We start from the raw sequence: 21,073 nt of genomic DNA on the forward strand, positions 1-21,073 counted from the left end.
GTGAAAAACAGAGGAAAAAAACACTGAGTGAAAGAGAAAGACGTATGAGCAGGATGGAGGAAATGTTAAGAGTCCTGTCATTGTGAGGGCATGTGTTTGTGTAAGAGGCAGGGAGAGGAAGAATGTCGATTTAACAGAGAGAAGTCCAAACATTAACAATAAATGCAGAGGGCACAGTTTACTTTCTCGTTAGGTACCAAGGGAGAAATAAAATATGCATTTCAAAAAGAAAAATTTCTGCTCCGTGTTACATCAATGACGCGACAGAGAAAACCTGCACATCATATGTTAGCCCATGCTGAACTAAACCTGCTTTATTTGTTTCTCCCCTGCGATCCCCTTTAAATCCGTCAATGCGATATATGAAACTAGGCCTGACATTTTCAGCACCGGGGTAAATAAACATGACCTTTAAATACCTCAAACATTTCAGACTTCTGCATATTGTGATAATTTTCTAACATATGACTCGAATTAAGACATGGTATGTATATATGATAGAGAAAATATTAATTTAGGTACTCAAAAATGTTTAGGTCTGATATCCATTGTGTCATTGTTCACGTGTTCGTTGTGGACATTACTGGTGATGGAAGCTGTGTTGAACGGCAATCTTTCCAAATGCAAATAAATAAATAAATAAATAAAATCAAACATGGTTATATATGGGGATTATATTTCGCATAATATAAATCTTTCTCTTGTACCGCCCTGTGATCCTTCCCAGTGAATCAAATCAAACACACTCAAACTGCTGCATAGCTAACAAAAGCTAGCATCTAACTAGCATACGTGGCTGATGTTGACTTCAACACAACCTCCTCACTAGCTTTCTGTGGCTTTTGACCAAATATATTTGTCAGAGTTCATGCTTCTTTTGTCTTTAGGGTGTAGTGAAACGGCGAGGCTGAAAGAAAAATAGGCTAAAGACGTGTCTTTGCTGTTGCTTTGTCCAAACAGGTGAATATAACAGCAATCAATCACTGGAGGAGAACATCAACAACCGCTCCATCGTCTGAAAACACAGCTGTCTTTTTCTTATTCGTGACTGACGTCATTTATACGTCATCAGTGTTTCTGCAATTGTTCTCCCTGCCAGTGGAGGGAGCAAAAAAAAATCCACACTGCATGTTTAGCTGCTAGGTTGTTTTACTAGTGTACAATGACCTCTGACTGCGCAGTAGCCTAATTCAGCATGCTAAAATAATATGATTATAATATATATATATATATTTTTTAACCACGGCCTAATACAAGTCTGTTTATCTTTTCCATTTTTGCTTTAAATAAGAGTACTTTTACACGAGTTCAGTCTTTCAGCATACCGTCCCTGCCCTGTTGTTCACATTGAAATGTGTGTTCCAAAAGCAAACAGTGCAAGCACTTCAGACTGAATTCTTTTAAACCATTTGCCTTTTGTCATCCAGACACAACAAAGTAATTGGTTCTCTCTGCGTTGTACCCCAATTACACTCAGCTCTCAGTGGCCTACCTCATCCTTCTCTCCGAGCATGGCCCATTTCCTGCCTCATTTTATATCTTAAGAAGTCCATATGAGCCGAAACAAAAACAAGGCGCGCATTAAGCCACATCAGTAATGAGTGGAAACCCTCAGAATGGCTCTTTTTCTTTGGTCTGTTTCCTGGACTGACTAAGAGACATGTGATCATACTCACAGCAGTATATGCTGAATGCATTTAGTTAGTGAATAAAATGGTCGAATACCTTCTCTAGTTTTGGAAGGCAGGAAGGGCAAAACACTGTGCCAAAATGCAACAAAATAAAAATTTAATGAGCTATTGCCTCACTTTAAGAAGAATGAGAGACTCGTGCAGTTAAGCCAGTTAAATTATTTCTTGTCTTCACTGAGTGACGGAGTGAAGCGAGGAGGAAAGTAAAAGTGCGGAGCAGCATTGATTGTATGTATTTATCCCCCGCTGGTCAGCAGTCTGGCTTGTTGCTGTGCACTGGAGGTCATTCTTCACATTGAATCTCCATTGATCTCCTCTTTAGAGCCTCCTGAGACACCCCGAGCTCTATTATGAGAGTGTTCACACTCACCAATAAACACGAATGCACGCTCATGAATAGAGAAATAAACCCGTACTGTAAGTACATTAGCACATGGGTATGGATATTATTATGCATGTCTAAACATACACATAAGCATATTTTTACACCATGGCCCCCTTCCACATACAGCACACTGATCAGTAGAAACCAAGTTTAATGCTGCCTCTCTCTATAATTTCTTGTACTGTGCCTCCTAACTGCTTGTAAGAGCATGCGTTAATTCAGACATCATTTAATAAGACATGCAGCCAGACTGCCTTGACCACTCCATAGAAAGGTGCTGAAAGGCAATTACGCTGGGCAAATAGCCCTTCAGGCTCCAGGGGCCTAAGCCCTTCCATCCAGAGGGAAGGAAGAGGGGAGGGTGTACTCTAACCTCACACCAGAGTTATATGAGTCACCCTCGGTTAGATAGACAGAATTCCTAGTGCTTTTAAACAGATACAGCAATTCTATTTAAGGTGACTCATTGTTAACCCTAATGAGTCACCTTATCAGCTGGATTTATGACCCTGTATCGAAATACTTTGACCTTTATTTGACCTGATCCATGTATGACCCCACCCCCTACGCTTAATCATGTAAAGAATTTTGATTGCATCTGTTATTTCTGACAGGAAAAAAAACACAAAAATGAACCAGGTTTGCGGTGCCCAAAGAATTTAAAAGCTGCACTGGCTGGAAAAAGTGTCCTTTTGTGTACTCCGGTGTCAGGCTGTAATCATCTGCTGCTGTAATACAAACAACCTGTCTCTCAAGACATATATCTATTAAAATTTAAACTGCTTTTGTCTTTTAAAAGTAATAGTTAGCTTTGCGCTTTAGCACTGACACAGGGAAATTGCAGATTTTAGTCAGTTTGCATGGTGAGAACATTTGGGAGCAGATACATATGAATGGATAAAAAGCAAACAAAAAAGTGCATGTAACGGCTTAAAGTGTGTTCAGATTGTCATCTTATATGGATGTGAAAGCACCATCAGTTCCCCCGTCTTCCACATACTCCTGGCTCCACTCAAGAGGAATGCATTATGATTTGTTAAGCAGCTGGGGAAACTAAAGAGAAAGCTGGCAAGTGGTACATTAAGAGCCACAAGGCATTTACGGCATTACATCATTGGAGATAGTATTCTTCTAAAGGTAGAGATCAAGGTAGCCTTTATGATATCTTTTTCATTTACGCGTAGAGGAATCTACTGCCATCTGACATCCACAACTTCAGTGGCAGTGGTATATGTAGGACCAGCTGTAAACGTTTTTCTTTTTTGACTTCTGAAAACATGCAGATATCACAAGTGGGGTGGTGGAGGAACAGTCGTAATTGAGAATCATGACAGCACAGATGGTGCTTTCCTTTTTCTTCCTCTTCAAGTTATTTTGAACAATTAATTATTGGAGGCAGATTACTGCCTATAAGTATTCCTTATGTCACAAGAAAACTGTTTTATTTTCTTTAATGTTAGCATTAAAAAAGCCAAGGTAGTTCACTCGAAGATTTAAAAGAAATCACATCACGGGCTAGTCATCACTTTCAGTACCAAAGACATTTTCTAACCGCCATAATTTTCTTCTGGCTCACACATATAGTAACGTGAAATTGGAAATCATTAAGGGAAGATGAAAAAACGAGGTGGAGTGATGAGAAAGAGGTAGAGAAGGGAATCTTAGACTTTGGCTTGGACCTACCATTGTTGCCGAAGTCGAGCGAGTACTTGACCACGTGGTAGTTATTCCACACATACAGCAGGTTGTCTCTAGGGTTGTAATCCACTGCAGCTATGTACTGGTAGGAATTAGGGAAGGGTATGTTAACCGTCATTTCTTTCCCCTTATCAGTGTTGTACATGTAGTCAATCTTGTTCCCCGTGCCTTCGTTGTCATCATCTTCATAGACGGTTTTGACAACATAAAGGACTCCGCAGATCATGAACGCATTGGAGGCAGAGCGCTTGTCGTAGCTCGTGTCCCAGGAGCCTTCGATGCGCAGGGTGTAGGGATTGAGCTGGCTCACCACGATGCGCCCATTGTTCTGCTCCGTTGCGTAGATCACCCACAGACCGTTCTCATCCACCGCCAGATCAATGTCCGACTTGCCCCCCCAGCGGTAGGGCGACGTGTCGTGGTAGTTGGCGTTGGCAATAATCGCCTCACCGCTCTTGATGCGCGTGCGCAAGTCAAACTTTACGATGTTGCGGGTCCGCTCCTTGTTGAAGAACAGCGCACCGTCATAGACGACAAAGCCAGTGCCGTCCACGCGATGCGGCAGTTTGTATGTGGTGGTGGGACGGCCTGCGATGAAGTCCTCCTTCGATGAATACTCAGTCAGCGTGTCCGTGCGGTATGGTGTCCAGGGCATGTAGTAGATCTTGTCAGAGGCCTGCAGCGGGTCTTTGCACCAAGCACCAGACTGATGGTCCGATTCAAAGAGATGTTCGCTTTGGTAAACTCCCCGAAGAATGCCGGGGCACAGAAACACTGAGGAACAAAAGAAAACATCTTCACATTAGATAAGTTTAAATTACACGGCTGATGTAAAATGTCAACTGTTCTCAGTAGAGTTCCTGACAGAGCTTTTGAAATGTTTGCCTCCATTCATACGTGTTTCTAAAAAAACATAACAGAGTATTTTAACTTAACCACCGGTGAGTGATGATGACATGATAGGCTTACTGTGTTGTGATTTGGATGTTGTATAGTCACTGTCATTGTTAAGCACAGCAACAGTATGCCTTCTATTCAACAGATAATACGATACTCTCACAGCGAAAAGATGAAGAGAAAATGGCACATTTTGTTCTACTTCCACCCTTTCCCTCTATTCCCATTTCTCCCTCCCTCCTCAGCTCCTCATTAGTCTCACAGCTCTTTCTTCCTTTCTCTCCCTTTCTATTTCTGTCAGGAACAACCAACTGTAGAACCAAACACATCTTTTATTGTCTGCTGTTTTTGCAGTTGTTACAATAATTCTTTTCCCACTCCACGCTCACTATTCTCCTCTTGGAATACTGGGGTCATGTTTTATGAGGGATGTGGGAGAAGTAGTAAATTCTGGGAAGCCAGTGCGACAAGAGTCATTGGAACCTTTGTAATTCAACTGGAATGTTGTCACATAAGCATGCATATATATATATATATATATATATATATATATATATATATATATATATATATATATATATATATATATATATATATATATATATATATACATATGTGTGTGTGTGTGTGTGTGTGTGTGTACAGAGCAGATCCACATAGAGTTGCCAGATGTGCACTGTGGCTTTCCCATTCTCTCAAATAATATAATTCCAGATCCCACGCATGAGGCTCTGACTATTGATTGAATTTTCACTGGCTATCTGTTTTCATTTCATGAGGGAAGCATTTTAAATATTAAACGTCCACGTAACTCTCTGATCATTGGCTCGTCACAAAAACGTGCTCGGCCCATTGGAGAGTTGGTTAAGAAGCATTCTACAGACTTTCTACAGTTCACTATTTCTGTGCCTGTGACTAAAAAAGGTCTGACATCACATTATTCTTTTTTACATTTAACTGACAAAACATTAAAACTAATGTTTCAAAGATGTGTGTTAACATCCTGTTATCTCCTCTTTTTCTTCTGTAGTGGGAGGCTCCAAGGTGTGAGGAGTGGAGCCAGTCATTTGCAGTCCAAGTCTAATGTCTAAGTCTAATTACATAAACAGGCAAGCTGTAGTCTCTAATGTGTCTCCTATGTTAGAATCTTTGTGTTTCTAGTTTGTAGAGCATCCATTTATGTGTCCTTGTGTTGATAGTTTATGTATTCGTGAAGAACTTTTCCAAGTGATTTCTGCCGTCTGTGCTTCCTGGTGTCCTGAGATCATGACATCATCATGAGAATATGTTGTTACAGCAAGTACTAAATAATCACACACACCATTATAAATCTGAACTTAAAGGCTTTTATTGATTTATCTTTCTTCTCAGATTGAAGACAGAATAAGTAAACTTCAAACATTCATATTTCATGACATTTAAAAAAAAAAAAAAAAAAAAAAAAAAAAAAAAGAAGCATTCTACACATACCGTGGAATAACGTGAGCGGAGTGTGTCTAATGAGAACCAGTAGTTCTAAATTGCTTCTATATGCTGAGATCAAGCTGTCTTAATATAGCAGCAGTGACAATGAAAGAGATGTCATGCTGCCACAAGGTACAAAACGCTTCAAGCGCTGGCATCAAAAAGTGACGCCCAATCCCGGATTTTGAGCATGTGCGAATGTGGGCGTGCTTGCTTCACAGACTTACCTTTTTGTTCTACTTCTGCACCAGCCATAGGCAAAAGATTTGAAGAAAAAAAGAAAGCACAAGAGCGAGAAAGAAAGAGATAGAGACAAGAGACAAAAATAGATTAATGATGCAATAATAAGGAAATCATGATAATACAATCTCAGATCTCCATAATCGGCCTCATATTTCATTCTAACCTTGTGAGAGTGCCAGGATGCTCTCCATGTGTGATTGGTAATAACATTACATAAGCGTCTGAGGAGACTGCACTGCAATGGGGAAGCTATTTGACAGTATTCAACTCACATATGTTGCACACGCGCATGTGGGCAGACAGAGATGCACATGTAAGGCAGACACAGAACGAGGGAGGGAAGACAAAATGAGAGGAAACACACAGGAGCATGGCACAACACGCTGAAGCACACATGTTCACGCTGTCCGCGGTGGTCCTCAACCCGGTGCAGGACAAAACAGAGCAATGCAAAATGACCTGAGATAATGAGCTCTTTAATGTATGCTAATAGCGGCGGCGCAATGAAAACCAGAAAATTTATTTGATTACTGGGATTGTTTTTCAGTGGACCAGCCAAAACTGCCACATTAAAATGCTTTCTGGTGCACGGTGGGTGAGCTAATGCTTGGTGTATGTCATGTCATCTTGTGTGCCTCTGAAAATGAGAGTGAAGGCATCTCTTGGGCAAGCAGGAGCATACTAAAAGAGCTGGCTTGCTTCAATCCCAACACCGGTTCCCAGTCTATTACATTCAAAGCATTATCCTTAAAAATCTGCGAGGATTGTTCATGTTGCCCGGCAATGAAATGTGCACAATTGCCTGGAACCTCTTAAACATATGAATTCTATTCCACCTTGGTCCCAGAGGGACTGAGTGGAATGTGAACACGGCAGAAACGTAATCCTGCAGGCAGTGCCGTTGTGTCTTTCAAGACTTAGAGACCTGCTGAATGGAACTAGTCCCATGAGAAAGGTGTGTGTGTGGGTGTATGTGTGGGTGTGGGTAGGGGAGAGGAGAGGAAGGCAGAGTCTTCAAAGGAAAAACATTTGGAAGAACTTCCAGGACCTCACATGTTTACATATATCACAGATGCACTACATACTGCATGCTGCATGTTTTAATTCTTTACTACATTAAACCCCAAACTTATCCCCAACCACAAGGCATACACAAACACATGTGGCACACAGAACACACACACACCTTCATACACAGGCAACCATTAAATCCTAAGCTCATGAAAAATGCATGGTAACTGGCGCAGCTTAGCACAACTCCCGATAAATAAGCAATCTCCGAAAGAAGATCATGTTAAACCTAAAACAAGTGTGTACATCCGCGTGTGCACGTGTGTGTGTGTGTGTGTGTGTCCCTGCGAGGTAAGATATAAAAAGGTTCGTCACAAGAAAACAGTTCCCTTGTGAGAAAATCTTGGAAAGAAAGCAGATAGTCTGTCTAGGCAGAGGGGTGTGCACGACGGATATTACACACACTCACTCACACCGGCATCCGTACATATAAATAACACAAAGAAAGGCATCGCGGTGGAGAAGACGAGGATTAATGACACCAAACAATGAGGCCTTCACATTACCTCAGGCTCTTACGGAGCCTCGCAGACACAGAGGAAAACACACAGAGTTCAAGGTTGCCAGCAACTAATAGATTTCAAATGAAAAAGTGTGGCAGCAACAAGTAAACCAAATGGCACACAAAATGTCAGACAAATGTCATTCAATTTGTACTGCTGCTCGTTGTTTCACCAGATTAATGGATATCTCTGTTGGTGAGCTCATTGCGGGGTTGTTCTGCGGTATCTCTCTTTTAATCTTGAGGACAAGGGTAAGAAATGAAAGTTTGTCATAACAGTCATTGATTTTTTTTTTCCTCTCCAGTGCAGACGGTCTGACAGAGCGAATATAGGGTGGTCGGATATTTATTGAAACCTCAAGGTTTTCTCAAGGGCAGCTCGAGCATGCAAGATGATGCAAGAGATGAAAAGTCTTTTGTGCTACTGCTAATTAAACTGCTGAGTGTAGCTAAAAGAGAAAGAGGAGGGAAAAATATGGACTTATGACAACTTGCCAGAAACGCGTCCTTGTTTCCAAGAAAACGTCAACAAGAAAGCATCTTCTCTCACACTGTGTTATTCATAATTGAATTCTGCAGAGGTAGCGGCGTATTTTTATCTATCCAGTATCTTTGACTGATCATTTGCAAAAACCACTAGGACTGCACTATTGAATATTTAGCTATGCAGCTACTGTGAAAAAACAACAACTAATTTATTCCTAGCATGGCTTTGAATGAATATTAGCAATAATGCAAACTGCAACGGTGTGTTGTGAGGATGTGTCGCCTGACTAGTTTGATTTAATAAAAATCATGCAATTATTCATTAATATCTTCAGTAAAATGGTCTGAAAAAATCTGTAATTATACAAACAACGTTACACCAATACCTTGCATGCCTTTCGTTTTAGTTCATTTCTCTGTTTTCTGTTTTTATTTCTCCTACACCCACCGCGCGCGCACACACACACACACACACACACACACACACACACACACACACACACACACACACACACAGAAGCTGTGTTAACCTAACTGTGCTGCTGTGTAAAGATAATTAGCATTTTTATTGAAAATGTATGGTTTATTAAGTAGGTATTCGTCTAGGAGGGAAGACAGTGTGTGCTCACAAGTGTGTGTAATGTGTGTGTATGCGTGGGGGGGCGCCGACATGCCCGTGTGCGTGTTTCTACAGACAACGAGTGGCGACAGCAGCCTTACCACTATCATCTCTGATCTCCAATAAGCTCAGCCGGCTAAAGCCCAAGGTCGTTTATGGGCGCAGACGTTTTCTACTTTCTTTCTCTTTTTCATTATTCTATTCTTTTTCTCCTGTCCTCTCATCCTCACCCGCTATTCTATTGCATTATTTCATCCTGTTCTTTCACCCCTCCCACTCGCCTCGTTCATTCTCTCCCACTACCTCCTCTGTATCTCTCCTACTTCCCCCAAACCAAACCCTGTCCACCTCTCACCCTGTGTCTTTTATCAGTTAATTCATTCTTTCTGTTCCCTGTCTGCTGGCCTCGTCTAACCTATTTCTCTCTCTATCTCTGTTTCAGCTGTCGCTCTGCCGTCTCTCCTTCTGTCTCATTGGTTCCTTTCCCATCTTCCCTTGCTCTCTCTGGGAAACAAAAGAAATGCCTGCATATGTGCCCACATAAACACACACACACACGCATATACTGTACATGCATGTACAGAGAGAGACACAAACGAACAAGCACCCCCCCCCCAAAAAAAAACAAAAACATGCACATATACACACACACCCACACAAGGAAGCACACACAGACGCACACAAACAGGGCTTCTCATGTCACTGTGATGAAGTTATTCCAAGGGTCCAATCTGACAGAAGTCTTTAATTGGACAGACAAGAAGGTGATTTTATCTTTTAATTAGCTTTCCTATTGAGCCAAGTTCTATTGTCTAAAATAGACTGCATGGGTATTGCATAACATATCACTGGCTTTTCTGATTAATACACTAAATGTGGGAGTAGGCTAATTGCTTCATAACAGCAGCCAGGAGAGCCAGGGTATACCACATAAAGATGAGGAAACGGATAGACATAATCCTAAGTGTTCCTGGCTTTTTTAACGGATGAACATGAATGAAACAATACGTATCATGTGTCTGCTCTTCAGCAACACACATTTGCTGAGATTGAATCTGTCCACGCACCAGAGTTGCCTTGGAGAAGTACTTTGTACAGCGGTGTGTTAATGTATGGATATTTATAGTCTGCCTGCAGTGCGATGAGCAAGTATACACAGGTGGCTAATTACTGCCAAAGCTAGCTGGCTAGTTTGGCACACGACTGCCACACACTCGTACCACAGAGAGTCGGAGAGAGAAAGAGACAGCACTTGATTGTAGCTTTGGACAACAGCCAAAAACCTACAGTGCAGTGGAGAGAGATGAGGAGTTTTGAGGGGTAGCGCAAGCCAAAAAAAATCCTTGGGGAAAAAAAATTAAATAAAAGGAGGCGAGATGGAGGAGCAAAATTTCCCTGAAAACTGAACCGCACATAATTAAATTACCTGTTTTACAACCCACTTTGAGAATTGTTTACTATATCTATGCAGAGGGAAACGCACCTACTCTACTCGATTGGCAGCGCTCAGGAAAAGTATGCCTGCGCTTTAAAGTCGATCGGCTCATTTCCTTTTCGTGGCGGCTGGCCTGTGATAAGCAACACCTGGCCTTACAGGTGACTGCAAGGGTTCAGGTGGTTACACTCAACAGACAGCACCGCCACCAGCGCGCTCGGCATCAGGGGAGATCTGCTCGAGTGGATCCCTTGACGTTATAGTTATCTGAGCGCACAAAAGCCAAGCCTGCTTATAAATGATGACATATTAAAAATGCAGCTGGTATTCATTTCAGAACAAATTTCATTACACTATCATATAGTGTATCTATCATAAAAGCCCCTCCTCTGTTGAGCCATCTTGATTTACAACACTTTGCAGATATTTCATCACTTATTGTCTAACAAAATGCATCTTTCACGACAATGCCGCTGGCAGCATTGATTTGCGGTGTCAAACGCGCCAGTGTGAATGTTGACAACTTGAAACTCCAGCCCAAATGTCAGGAGTGCCTTCTTCTAAGTTACAAGCAATATTATGACTTTTAAAAAAGAATTGATTTTATAAATATTTGATCCATTCCGTGTGAAGGTTATGTGAAAGGTTTCACTTTTTTTATACATCACATTTTTCCCCTGTTGGACTTTTCCCATGGCTAAGCACACACGCGAGCAAGGTAGTGTATCACACAGCTACCTGATCCAGCCTGAACTCTTCAGTCAGTACACAGCAGATGCTAATGTACTGTCAAAAGCTCTCTCTCTCTCTCCTTCGCTGTCTTTTTCTCCAGTGCATCACCTCCCTCTCTCCATCCCTCCCTCTGTTAGCTGAGCTCGCTAATGACTTTGATTTCAGATACTGTGTATTTTCGCGGGGACACTGTTACCCTGACTGACCCATTGTTTACCAGATCCAAAAACACAACTCATCTCCTTTTGCACTCGGTCGTTTTTTAAATCACTATTCTTTACGCTGACAAATCCATTAAATAAGGAGCGCTGTATTTTCAAGCAGGTGTGCGGTTATATCAAATAAAAACACGGAACATGCAGACAAGTCTTGAATGAATGAGAGACGAGTGAAAACACACACTGCTGCAGTCTTTTTGATGCCTGCGTGTATGTGCTGTGCGTGCGTGGTGGGGCATTAAGCAGGTATCAGGTTGTGTTTCCATCTGCTCCAGAGAGGGCTCTGATAGTCCTATTATTTAATCTACTGGTCATTCTAGACGCCAGGCAAGAGCCGTTTAGCCAGACATAATTGAATGCTTCAGTGTGGGAGATCACCTTGGCCGTCTGTATGGACTGCGGTGCCAAGGCCGTAGACAAATCTAAAGTGCATCTGTTATTTCTTACTTTAGGAGGGCTTTTGCATAAAGCATGTGTGGGTTATGAGGGCAAAATTAAACTTCTTTACATCTCTTTGGAAATTGACTTTTTGATACAAAGAATGCAGAAATAAGCTTTTCAATTCCAACTCTGTATGTCCTCTTGACTGTATTGCTTAGAACTGTTCTACCACAGTCATGTTTATAGCTTTACAAGCCAGACATGGCTTGTAAAGTCAGGTAATATGAAGAAGAAAACAATTTAAATTAATCTCCAATCCAACCTGACAGCAATGTTTGAAAATATCAAGCGGCGTTTGCTGATAAAATAATATTTTGGCATCGTTACTTTGTTCACCTGAAATTTTTACTTAACGATTAACATACCTCTTCTCATTTCATTGGAGGTGCAATTTCATTTTGATGCATTCCCTTTTCATCTTTTATGCTTCACCTTACTTCTGTCCGGTTTTTTGGGTTTCACATATGCAACTGCAGCCTGAACAAAGTACCTGTAGATGCCTGTTGTGATGGGGAAATGACTGAGGGGCTGGTATTCGCATGAGATTTAACTTTTTCATTAAACAGACACAACCAGCTGCATTCTAACTTTGCTGGAATGTACTGAAAAATAAACATTAAGGACAAAAAAAAAAATCTAATCCACTAAGTCATCACGCTGATCCCTTATGCATTTGTTCTGAAGCGAGCTGTAACCCACATTCTAGTGGAAAAGATTTTTAAAAAGCCGCACGACTGTTTCACTCTAGTGAATTTCCCCTCTCAGTCTCTTACCACCTGGTCAAAGGTCACATCACCATCTGTAATCATCTGAGACTGCCCTTGTTTCTCATCCTTGCTACCTTTGACTTTCCCACAGGGGGGGAGAGGCATAAAATTATAACTTGCACGTAAAGTTACTGTGGGATCAAGCTGCTGAAGTTTTTGCTGTGAATGCTGCTGCCTGGCATAACAAAAACTGCAATTTATTCATATACTGAAGAGTAGTGAACTATTTAAAAAAAAAAGAGAGAGCGAGAGGGTACTTACTGTAAGGAACACACTCATACTGGACTTCGAGGTATTTGTATGTGCCGGGGCAGGGATCGGGAAAGACGTCGGGGCCGGCCACCACAGCACACTGCGTACGGTTGTTGCATCTACATAGATAGATGGGATAGATGGATAGCGTCAGTTGAAAACATCCACAAATCAATTGAAAGACCTGTAACATGATACAATTCAGCGGCACCACAAACTACATTTTCCAAAATGATCGCGCAGCTGAATCAGCCTTCTCTAAAAGGTTTAAAACAAAAACGGAACACCACAGCCATCGAGGAGCCGGGATTTATTGGAGGGCTGTTGTACTGGAGTTGCATCATTTTTTTTTTTCAGCTGGAGCCCAAGCACGCTACGCCGCAAAACGCATATCCTGATATCATGTGATATAATGTAGAGCGAGATCTATTTTATCCGCCGAGTCATCCTGACACTCGAGAGTCTTCTGTGCTTAAGGACCCTTCATGTTGACACTAGAGCAGATGATACGGCCTTACCCGGTACCTGAAGTGAACATAACAGTAATGGATTCACCGAGTTCACTTGTACACAAAGGTGGCCCACAATGGATACAGAAGTGCTGTGGCACAAGGACACTTCTGCGTTGAATGTATGTGGGTGTCTGTGTGTACCTGCACGAGTGTGTGAAGCACTGACGGCAATAACCTATACCTTTAAGATTATTTTGCCCCAGACTTTAGATAATTAATTCTAATTACCAGGGGGCCCTCTCCTCTGACACACAAAAAGTAAGTATTACTCACTCTTATTAACACAGGTTATGCAAGGCAGCACACGATGTAGTATATACCCTGTGTGTCTTTTAGGGTTTCTGCTTACAGGTGTGTATAAGAGCACCTGTGAAAATACATACATGACATTTACGTGTCAGTTTCACTGAACATTTCAAAGCTGCTCGTCACAACCACAAAAGATTTGCTGGTGCATATGTTATGATGATGCATGCATGTAATAACATAAAACACACACTTTATCTTTATCTTCCAAGTTTAAACGAGCTACAAAAGCACACGACTGAAACATATTTCTTATACAAGAATAGCAACAACAGACAAATGAGAAAAAGCTATTTTTAAAATGCTTTCATATTAATTAGCACAACTTCTCTTTCCCTCTGTGCACACCTGTCATACAGAAGACATTTACATTCAAAACATTCAGATTCTCCCATTGAGATATTTTTAATGAGCCTACAGAACCCCCCAAGTCACTTTTCCTACAATACCATTCAACAATTTGCATAATGAAATATTCATAGGAGCTAATTTTATTATTAGTTCAATATTCACATGTAACACAGAGAACTAATGTAGCCTAGAAAGAACTAACTGCCTTAATTTTTTTAGCTCGGCGTCTCTCGCTGACCAGCGTGTCTCAGATCACGTGAGGGTTTATTGGAATTTGTGATGGTTTCAAAGTCTTTGTGTTGTGAAGTCTGTCATAATCTAACAATACCCACCCATCTTCTCTCCCTCCTCTCTTTTTTCTCGCCTCTGTGCTTTTTAATTTCTTGCCCTGGTACCTTCATCATCGGTCACCTGTCATCAGTGCGAGCTGTGGGCTGAGGGGGGGGGGGGGGGGGGGCAGGGGACACAAAACTGACACAGTGCCACAACTTTGCTCACAGCACCCACCAAAGGTCACGAATGGCTGGCACTCACTGGTGAATCAGAGCACAAAACTCCCTTTAACGACCTCACATAACTTTCTAAAGTTAAAAAAAAACAACCAACAACTAGCCGCTAGTTATGATGTCTTCACACTGAAGAGACACAGTGGCTGAGAAAGCTCAATATAAGAAAAGAGATGGAGCCAGCCAGGAATTGCTGTGAATTTAAGCTTATTTGCTGAAAGCACAAATGAATAGCCAACTTTAATAGCTTCAAAAAGTCACAAAACGCATCTATCTTCTTATCACCTGGGCAACTTAGAGCTCGTGTCTGGAAATATTTGTGGTGCTAGAGATGTCAACTCGATGAATGTTTTCTTAGTTATGTTATGTTTCGAGTGTTTGCATGTGTTATCGTGGGCTGCGGCGCTTTGAACTCTCCGATTCACTGAAGTGACAACCCGTCTGAAAAAAAAGGAGTAAAATATTCCCATAAATGTTTATGTTCCATGTCTAAGTCCTGTAAGATTTCCATATCTCACACGATGATTTACACATGGAAGTGACATCACCTTTGATCACCTGTAGAATTATTTTGTGCCAAAAAGTGCAAAAAAGGTGCCACTTTCATGAGTAAACCATAATATGAGACACAAATATTATAGAAAACACATAATAGCGAAAACATTAAAATCGAACAAGTTTTTTTTTCTGTTTCTTGTACATATTGTTAAAACTAACAACTGAAATCAATATATATATGTAATTTATTACACTATATAGTGTAATAAATTACATTAAATCATGTATGCCTGATCCAGGGAACACGGGCTGAAGAAAACAACAGATAAAAATGAGTTTAAGGAAAAACTGAGAGACATGTTAGGCTTTGCAGTAGCCATGGGTATAGGTAATTGTCAATATATTTCTGCTTCAGGTAAAAAAAAAATGGCTCAGGGCTCTCATGGCTGAATCATGAGCACTGAAGGTTATGGACTATTATTTTAAATAAAAGCTATCGAGCAAAGATTTGGCATAATCTTCTCTTGCGAGCTATATCTCTCTGCTATCACTCCTTCTTTCTCTGTCTATTTCTGTCTGCACTACCTTTTTTCTTCCTCCCCACACTCTCTAAGCCAAGATAATAAACCAATTTCTTTTTTCAGCCTTTGTCCTCATCCTTCCCGCCTAGGAATTATTCCTCACTGTTCCTCCTTCTTTGTCTCTCATTCCAACTGGCTGTTTTTTCCGTCTGTTTATCTGTCTTAAACCCACTTAGCTGCAGTTTCCTAAGTCACACCCAGATATATGTGGTAGGCCGCTTATTGCTGCTGCCGTTCTCTCTTTTTCTCTCCTCTCTCCCTGCTTAATACTTTTCTCATCCCCGCCTCCCTCAGGGCGTCATCTCCAGCCTCCCCCTGTTTCTCTCTCGATCCCTCCATCCTTAGTAAAGCCTCTGCTGACGTCACCGTTCTGTCTGAGCCAGTAGTCTGAGTCAGGTCCAAAAAAGACTCCCTTATGTTCTCAGTACCTCCATCTCATTCTTTATTTGTCAACATTACTCTCATTTCCTCACTGCCAACATGTTTATCCAGAAGCCTAACAAAACACGAGAACATCAGCAAAAATTTACAATTCCTGTCCTCTCTGCATTGTGACCCATGATTAATGGAGGAGATGCAGAACATGCGCACACACACACGCGCACCTTTAGAATTAATTTTTTTCCCAAACACCAAAATGGCTCTATATATTTTTTTCTCTGTGTTTTTCTTAGAGTTGGCAGAAAAGCTCCTTTTTTTAATTAGCATGACCACATCAAAACAAGGCAGTGGCCTGGATACCGCCTGGCCCGCTGGCTTTCTTCTTTGCAACGTGCAACACACACATGCACACGAACAAACTATTCACTAACAAAGCCGAGCTGTGGCAGGCAGGGAAAGAGAAAGCTGCTATGCTGCAGTGGGTGCTGCTGTTGTTCTTGTCTCTGATGTTTTTCACTTTGTTTGGCAGACCTCCCTTCACTCCATCTCTGTCTCTATCCCTCATATAACTGACTGATGATTTGATGAGGCTGACGCTGCCTGTTGGAGCGTGTGTGGGGTATGTTTATGCATATGTGCAGGCGCATGTATGTCTGTGAGCAGATGCAAAATGGAATAAATATTTGAGTGTTTGTCTGCGAGTGTGTGCGCGTTTGCGCGTGTGTGAGTGTGTGCGTGTGCTAGAATGCAGATGTGTTGAAGAGCTATATAATTACAGAACAAGAGAGAGCTGGGAACTAATCCTTGTGAGTTGAAAGAAGTGTCTGAGAGTGAGTGACGCATAAAGCTTCTCCAAAGTCCTCTGGAATCAGTGTTCGAATACAGTGAAACCACTCCAGAGCACTCTGTGAGTCATCTACAACTGTTTGTGAACATGCTTAACACACACAAACGTTCTGAATATCATTAATCTAAAAACCCCCCAAAAAAACCACTGAGCTTAAAAAAACAATTAAATGAACTTGAAGATACTTGAACTGGACTAATATAGACATACAGGTATAGAAACTACTCATTTCTTTATGTTTTTCTAGGAAAATGGGAAATAGAAACTGACTTTCTACTATTCCAACAGTCTTGAAAGTTAATACTTTGTACGACCGCCTTTATTATTCAACACAGCCTGAAATTTCTTTGACAAGCGTTCTTGTAATTTCTTTAGCATTCGTTTTCCAGGTTCCTTGAAGGACCTTCCGAGCTCATATTGGGATGTTGGCTGCCTTTCGTTTCATTCTCTGTCAAGATGATTCTTCGCTGCTTCAGTAATGTTCTGGGAAAGCCAATCCGACTGTTCCACTGTGTGTTTTTCTATCCAGGTATGCTTTTACTGCATTGGAAGTGTGTTTGGGATCATTGTGATGCTGAAAAATGAAGTTGTTGCCAATCAGTTGCTTTCCAGATTGTATTTCATATCTGCATTCATGATTCAATCAGCTTTGACAAGATCCCCAACACCAATGGCTGAAATACAACTCCAAACCACGAGAAAGACTCCATCTTCTTTTACAGATGGCTGTAGACACTACTTGATCTTCTCCATACATATTGATGATATGAACCAGAAATTTCATATTTAGATTCTGCTCTCCACAAAACCTGTTGCTACTCATTTTCGTCCATTTCTTGTTTAAGCGTCTTTTCTTTTTGACCGCGTCACTTCCACTGAGACTATTTCTGAAGACCCTTCAGTGAACAGTCATTATTTTCCCTGTGTCTTAAGGATGTTTTCTCTTTTTTTTTTTGTTCTCCACTTGTTCAAATTCCTCATTTTTTTAAAGGCTGCACATCATGCTGAGATATGCCAGTTTTTCAGCTAAAAGCTCTTTGGGAATCACCTTGTTAGTTTAAAAATCTTATTTTATGCCCTTTTCTTAGACTCAGTTAAAGAAATGCAAATAAGTTTCTGGTCACCACTAATATTAGTGACAAAGTGACAATATATACCATTTAAAACTGCTTCTTTGCTAACTCGTTTGTTATGCGTAGACAACCCTGGTTAGTCGTTTGAGTTAGGTGCCTTTTTATGCTTGAATAATTCATAGGTCAGTGTTATGTGGCTTAACCAGTAAAGCACCCATTCCTCTGAAAATGGTCAGGTACAAGGATTAGGATTATTACAAGGAAGAGAATATTGGAAAGAGCCAAACATTCGCAAATAATGACGACATGTTACAGGTAATGTGTTTCTGAGGGACCATTTCAGGTTTAAGAGATCAGTAAGATGATAAGACTCATGTATCCCTTCATGCCTCTGGCTAAGGCACACATAATGCCAAAAGCTGGAGCTCTCACAGTGGATGTCTAAGTGTTAATGTAACATTTGTTTGCAGCTGTGTTGCCATCGTGGAAAAGTGCTCATTTGCAGCCACTTCAAAGCCATACAATTTTCTCAAAGAAAATAATACAGTAAGGTGGTGTATCTTAAGCTCTCAAAAGGACAATTAAGTGCCAAGAATAAAACATTTATGTGAGTTAGCAAAATATGACATAAACTCTTCTCTCTATCATCACATATTGAAAATGAATACCACTCAAAAGTGGTGGCTCAGGGAGGTTGGACATAGATAAGTCTCAAATGGATGATTCTGTGTCAGCATTGGCCTTGCAAGGTTCAGGGATTTAAAACAGGAGATGGTGTGTTAATGTAATTTCGACCCATTAAATGCAAAATTTAATAAAATTGGTAAAAATATCGCCGTTACCACCAGTACTGTGTTTCATCACAGTTGTTTACAGCACAGGGTGTGACTGGGTGCAGTACCTTTTTAAGGAGCAGGCTCTATTTCAGAAACTTTAATACGGCCTTTTTGTAGCATCCATTTGTCCCTAATGCAACTATAGACACAACTTGAACTCTCAGTGATGACACTAAAACTATTATATAATACAGAAAAAACTATTAAATAACGAGAACTATAAGTTATGTTAATTTCTAATTGTTTATATTTACATATTCTTGGAGGATTTTGCAACATGTTTCATAACTGCATTATTGAGCATCTTTCCTTCTTTCTTTTCACACCTGCAGAGGCACTGATGGTTTAGAATACTGAGACATCTCCTGGTAGATCTGCCTAGGAGTGCTGTGCAAAGCTTGAAGCATGCAACACGGACTCGTGGTCTGCATAATGTCACCATTTTATTTTTGTCAGCTTGTTCACCCACACTGTGACGTAACTTGCAGAAAGACTGGATTTCTTTTTTTTTTTCCTTTTTTGACAGCTGGACAGCTACACAAACCCAGAATCAGGCAGTTAGTGGATTCAATGATAGAAGAGTCTGATATGGCTCAACACAAAAATATAGAAATCTACCAAGAATGGTCCAGTTCCTGTTGCAAAGGAAGCGGCATTTTGTTCTTAAATACCCCATCAAATTTATCTATTGCTATGATTTGTAACACTGGTTACTGTTGCAATAAATCACATACATTTTGTGAGCTTTTAAAATATAAAGAAATTCAACTGAAATCTACAAAGTAGCAAAAATTAACCAGTGTGAGTTGAGCATTCTTGTGTTTGTGAAAGTAAGGGGGGGGAGCCCAGAAGATGATTTCAGAGTGCTCTTCATCTCCTGTGCGAGTTCAGGAAAACCCATTTGACAGCAGATAGAGCCCATTCACTATATCTCACAACAGGATAAAAACCTGTTAGGCTGACCACTCACTCTGCCCCCCTCACACATCACATATGAGATTCCTCTTCTACTGGCCTCATTTCTACTTTATTAGCTCCCTGATGTGGTTATACACACATACACAGGCCTGTTTGGAGATGGACAAATGGAGTGATGGGAAAGGATGCCTAAAAGGACAAACACAAAAGGCAGGACGTGTGGAGGGGTGCACAGGAAATGTGATTTAATATATAATTGAAAAATGATGCTAGTGTGGTGAGTGACAGAGGTAAGGGAGCAAAAGAAGGCGCCTATATATGTGTTAGTGCAAGCCTGAGCACATGTGTACCATGGGGTATCGTGAAGCAGATGCAGCACATCCTCTGCCAGCCCCACCACACCACACTTATGAAGAAATGACAGATCTGCCTCTCTCTTTGTCTCTCTCCCACACACATAGACACAAACATTCCTCGGCAGTCCCCGAATGTGTTTCTGTCAGCTCTCGAACAGCCTGTCAAACAAGCCACAGGTAAAATTACGTTGTTTTCCCTACTGGGAAAAAACTTTGAAATGTGCTACATTATTAATATTTGGTTGGAGGATGCCACTCTCTCCTGTTTTCTCCTATATCTGTGTGTCATGTGATATTTTTAACTTTACAATATTCAATGCACAGTATAATATGGGATGTTGTTATTACTGTATGCTGTATGTGTGTAGCTCCTGTAAATGCAAAGCACCGGCTCGTTTACCTGTCATTCTCATCCATGCACAATAAGATATAATATGAAATGTATCCTGATAAAAAATGATAATCTAATTTTAAGTATTATAGACTTTATTTACACATAATATTATATACTTCCACCAGATAAACCTCTTCTTATCTTAGAAACAGGTTTTGTTCCTAAAAATTAAACCTAATTTAAATTTCAGCTCACTTAGTACCGTTTTAATTTACGCCCCTTGAGCAGTTATGATCTTAGGAAGATTAGATATTAACTCTGCCATTTAAAAACAGCATGCACTTGGATTTGCAAATTTGAGTTTTTTGTACCACTTAAGGAGAATGAAAGCAGATAACTGTGTTGTTTGCATAAAAAATAAATGCAGCATTTGATAAGTATCACAAAGATCAAGAAGAGCAGTGGTCCTAACATCGACCCCTGGGACACGCCTCTTTGATACGGGAAGAAAAGAGGAAGAAGATCCAGCAAAGTGGGCCTACTGTGTTCTATCTGACAAGTAATTTTAAAATTTCTTATATGTCAGAAAAAAAGAAATGAGTATAATTCCAAGTGGAACGAGACCGAATGTGTAATGCATGTTAATTCATTGTTTAGAAGTGGCCTAGTTTGG

General features: G+C 40.7%; 1 protein-coding gene across 1 annotated transcript in view; it reads right to left on the reverse strand.

Moving 5' to 3' along the window:
- The window catches only part of adgrl3.1 (adhesion G protein-coupled receptor L3.1), an 86,895-nt gene that overhangs the window by 50,062 nt on the left and 15,760 nt on the right, over positions 1-21,073 (reverse strand). The window contains exons 3-5 of the mRNA XM_085410017.1: positions 12,911-13,020; positions 6,363-6,377; positions 3,760-4,548 (exon numbers count right to left, since the gene is read on the reverse strand). Of these exons, the coding sequence (XP_085266143.1) occupies positions 3,760-4,548; positions 6,363-6,377; positions 12,911-13,020 (914 nt within the window). The remainder of the gene's footprint in view (positions 1-3,759; positions 4,549-6,362; positions 6,378-12,910; positions 13,021-21,073) is intronic.

The sequence above is a fragment of the Rhamphochromis longiceps genome, linkage group LG6 (genome assembly GCF_057381845.1).
Source record: "Rhamphochromis longiceps isolate RC_006_pf linkage group LG6, R_longiceps_female_GT1.1, whole genome shotgun sequence".
Classification (NCBI taxonomy): domain Eukaryota; kingdom Metazoa; phylum Chordata; class Actinopteri; order Cichliformes; family Cichlidae; genus Rhamphochromis; species Rhamphochromis longiceps.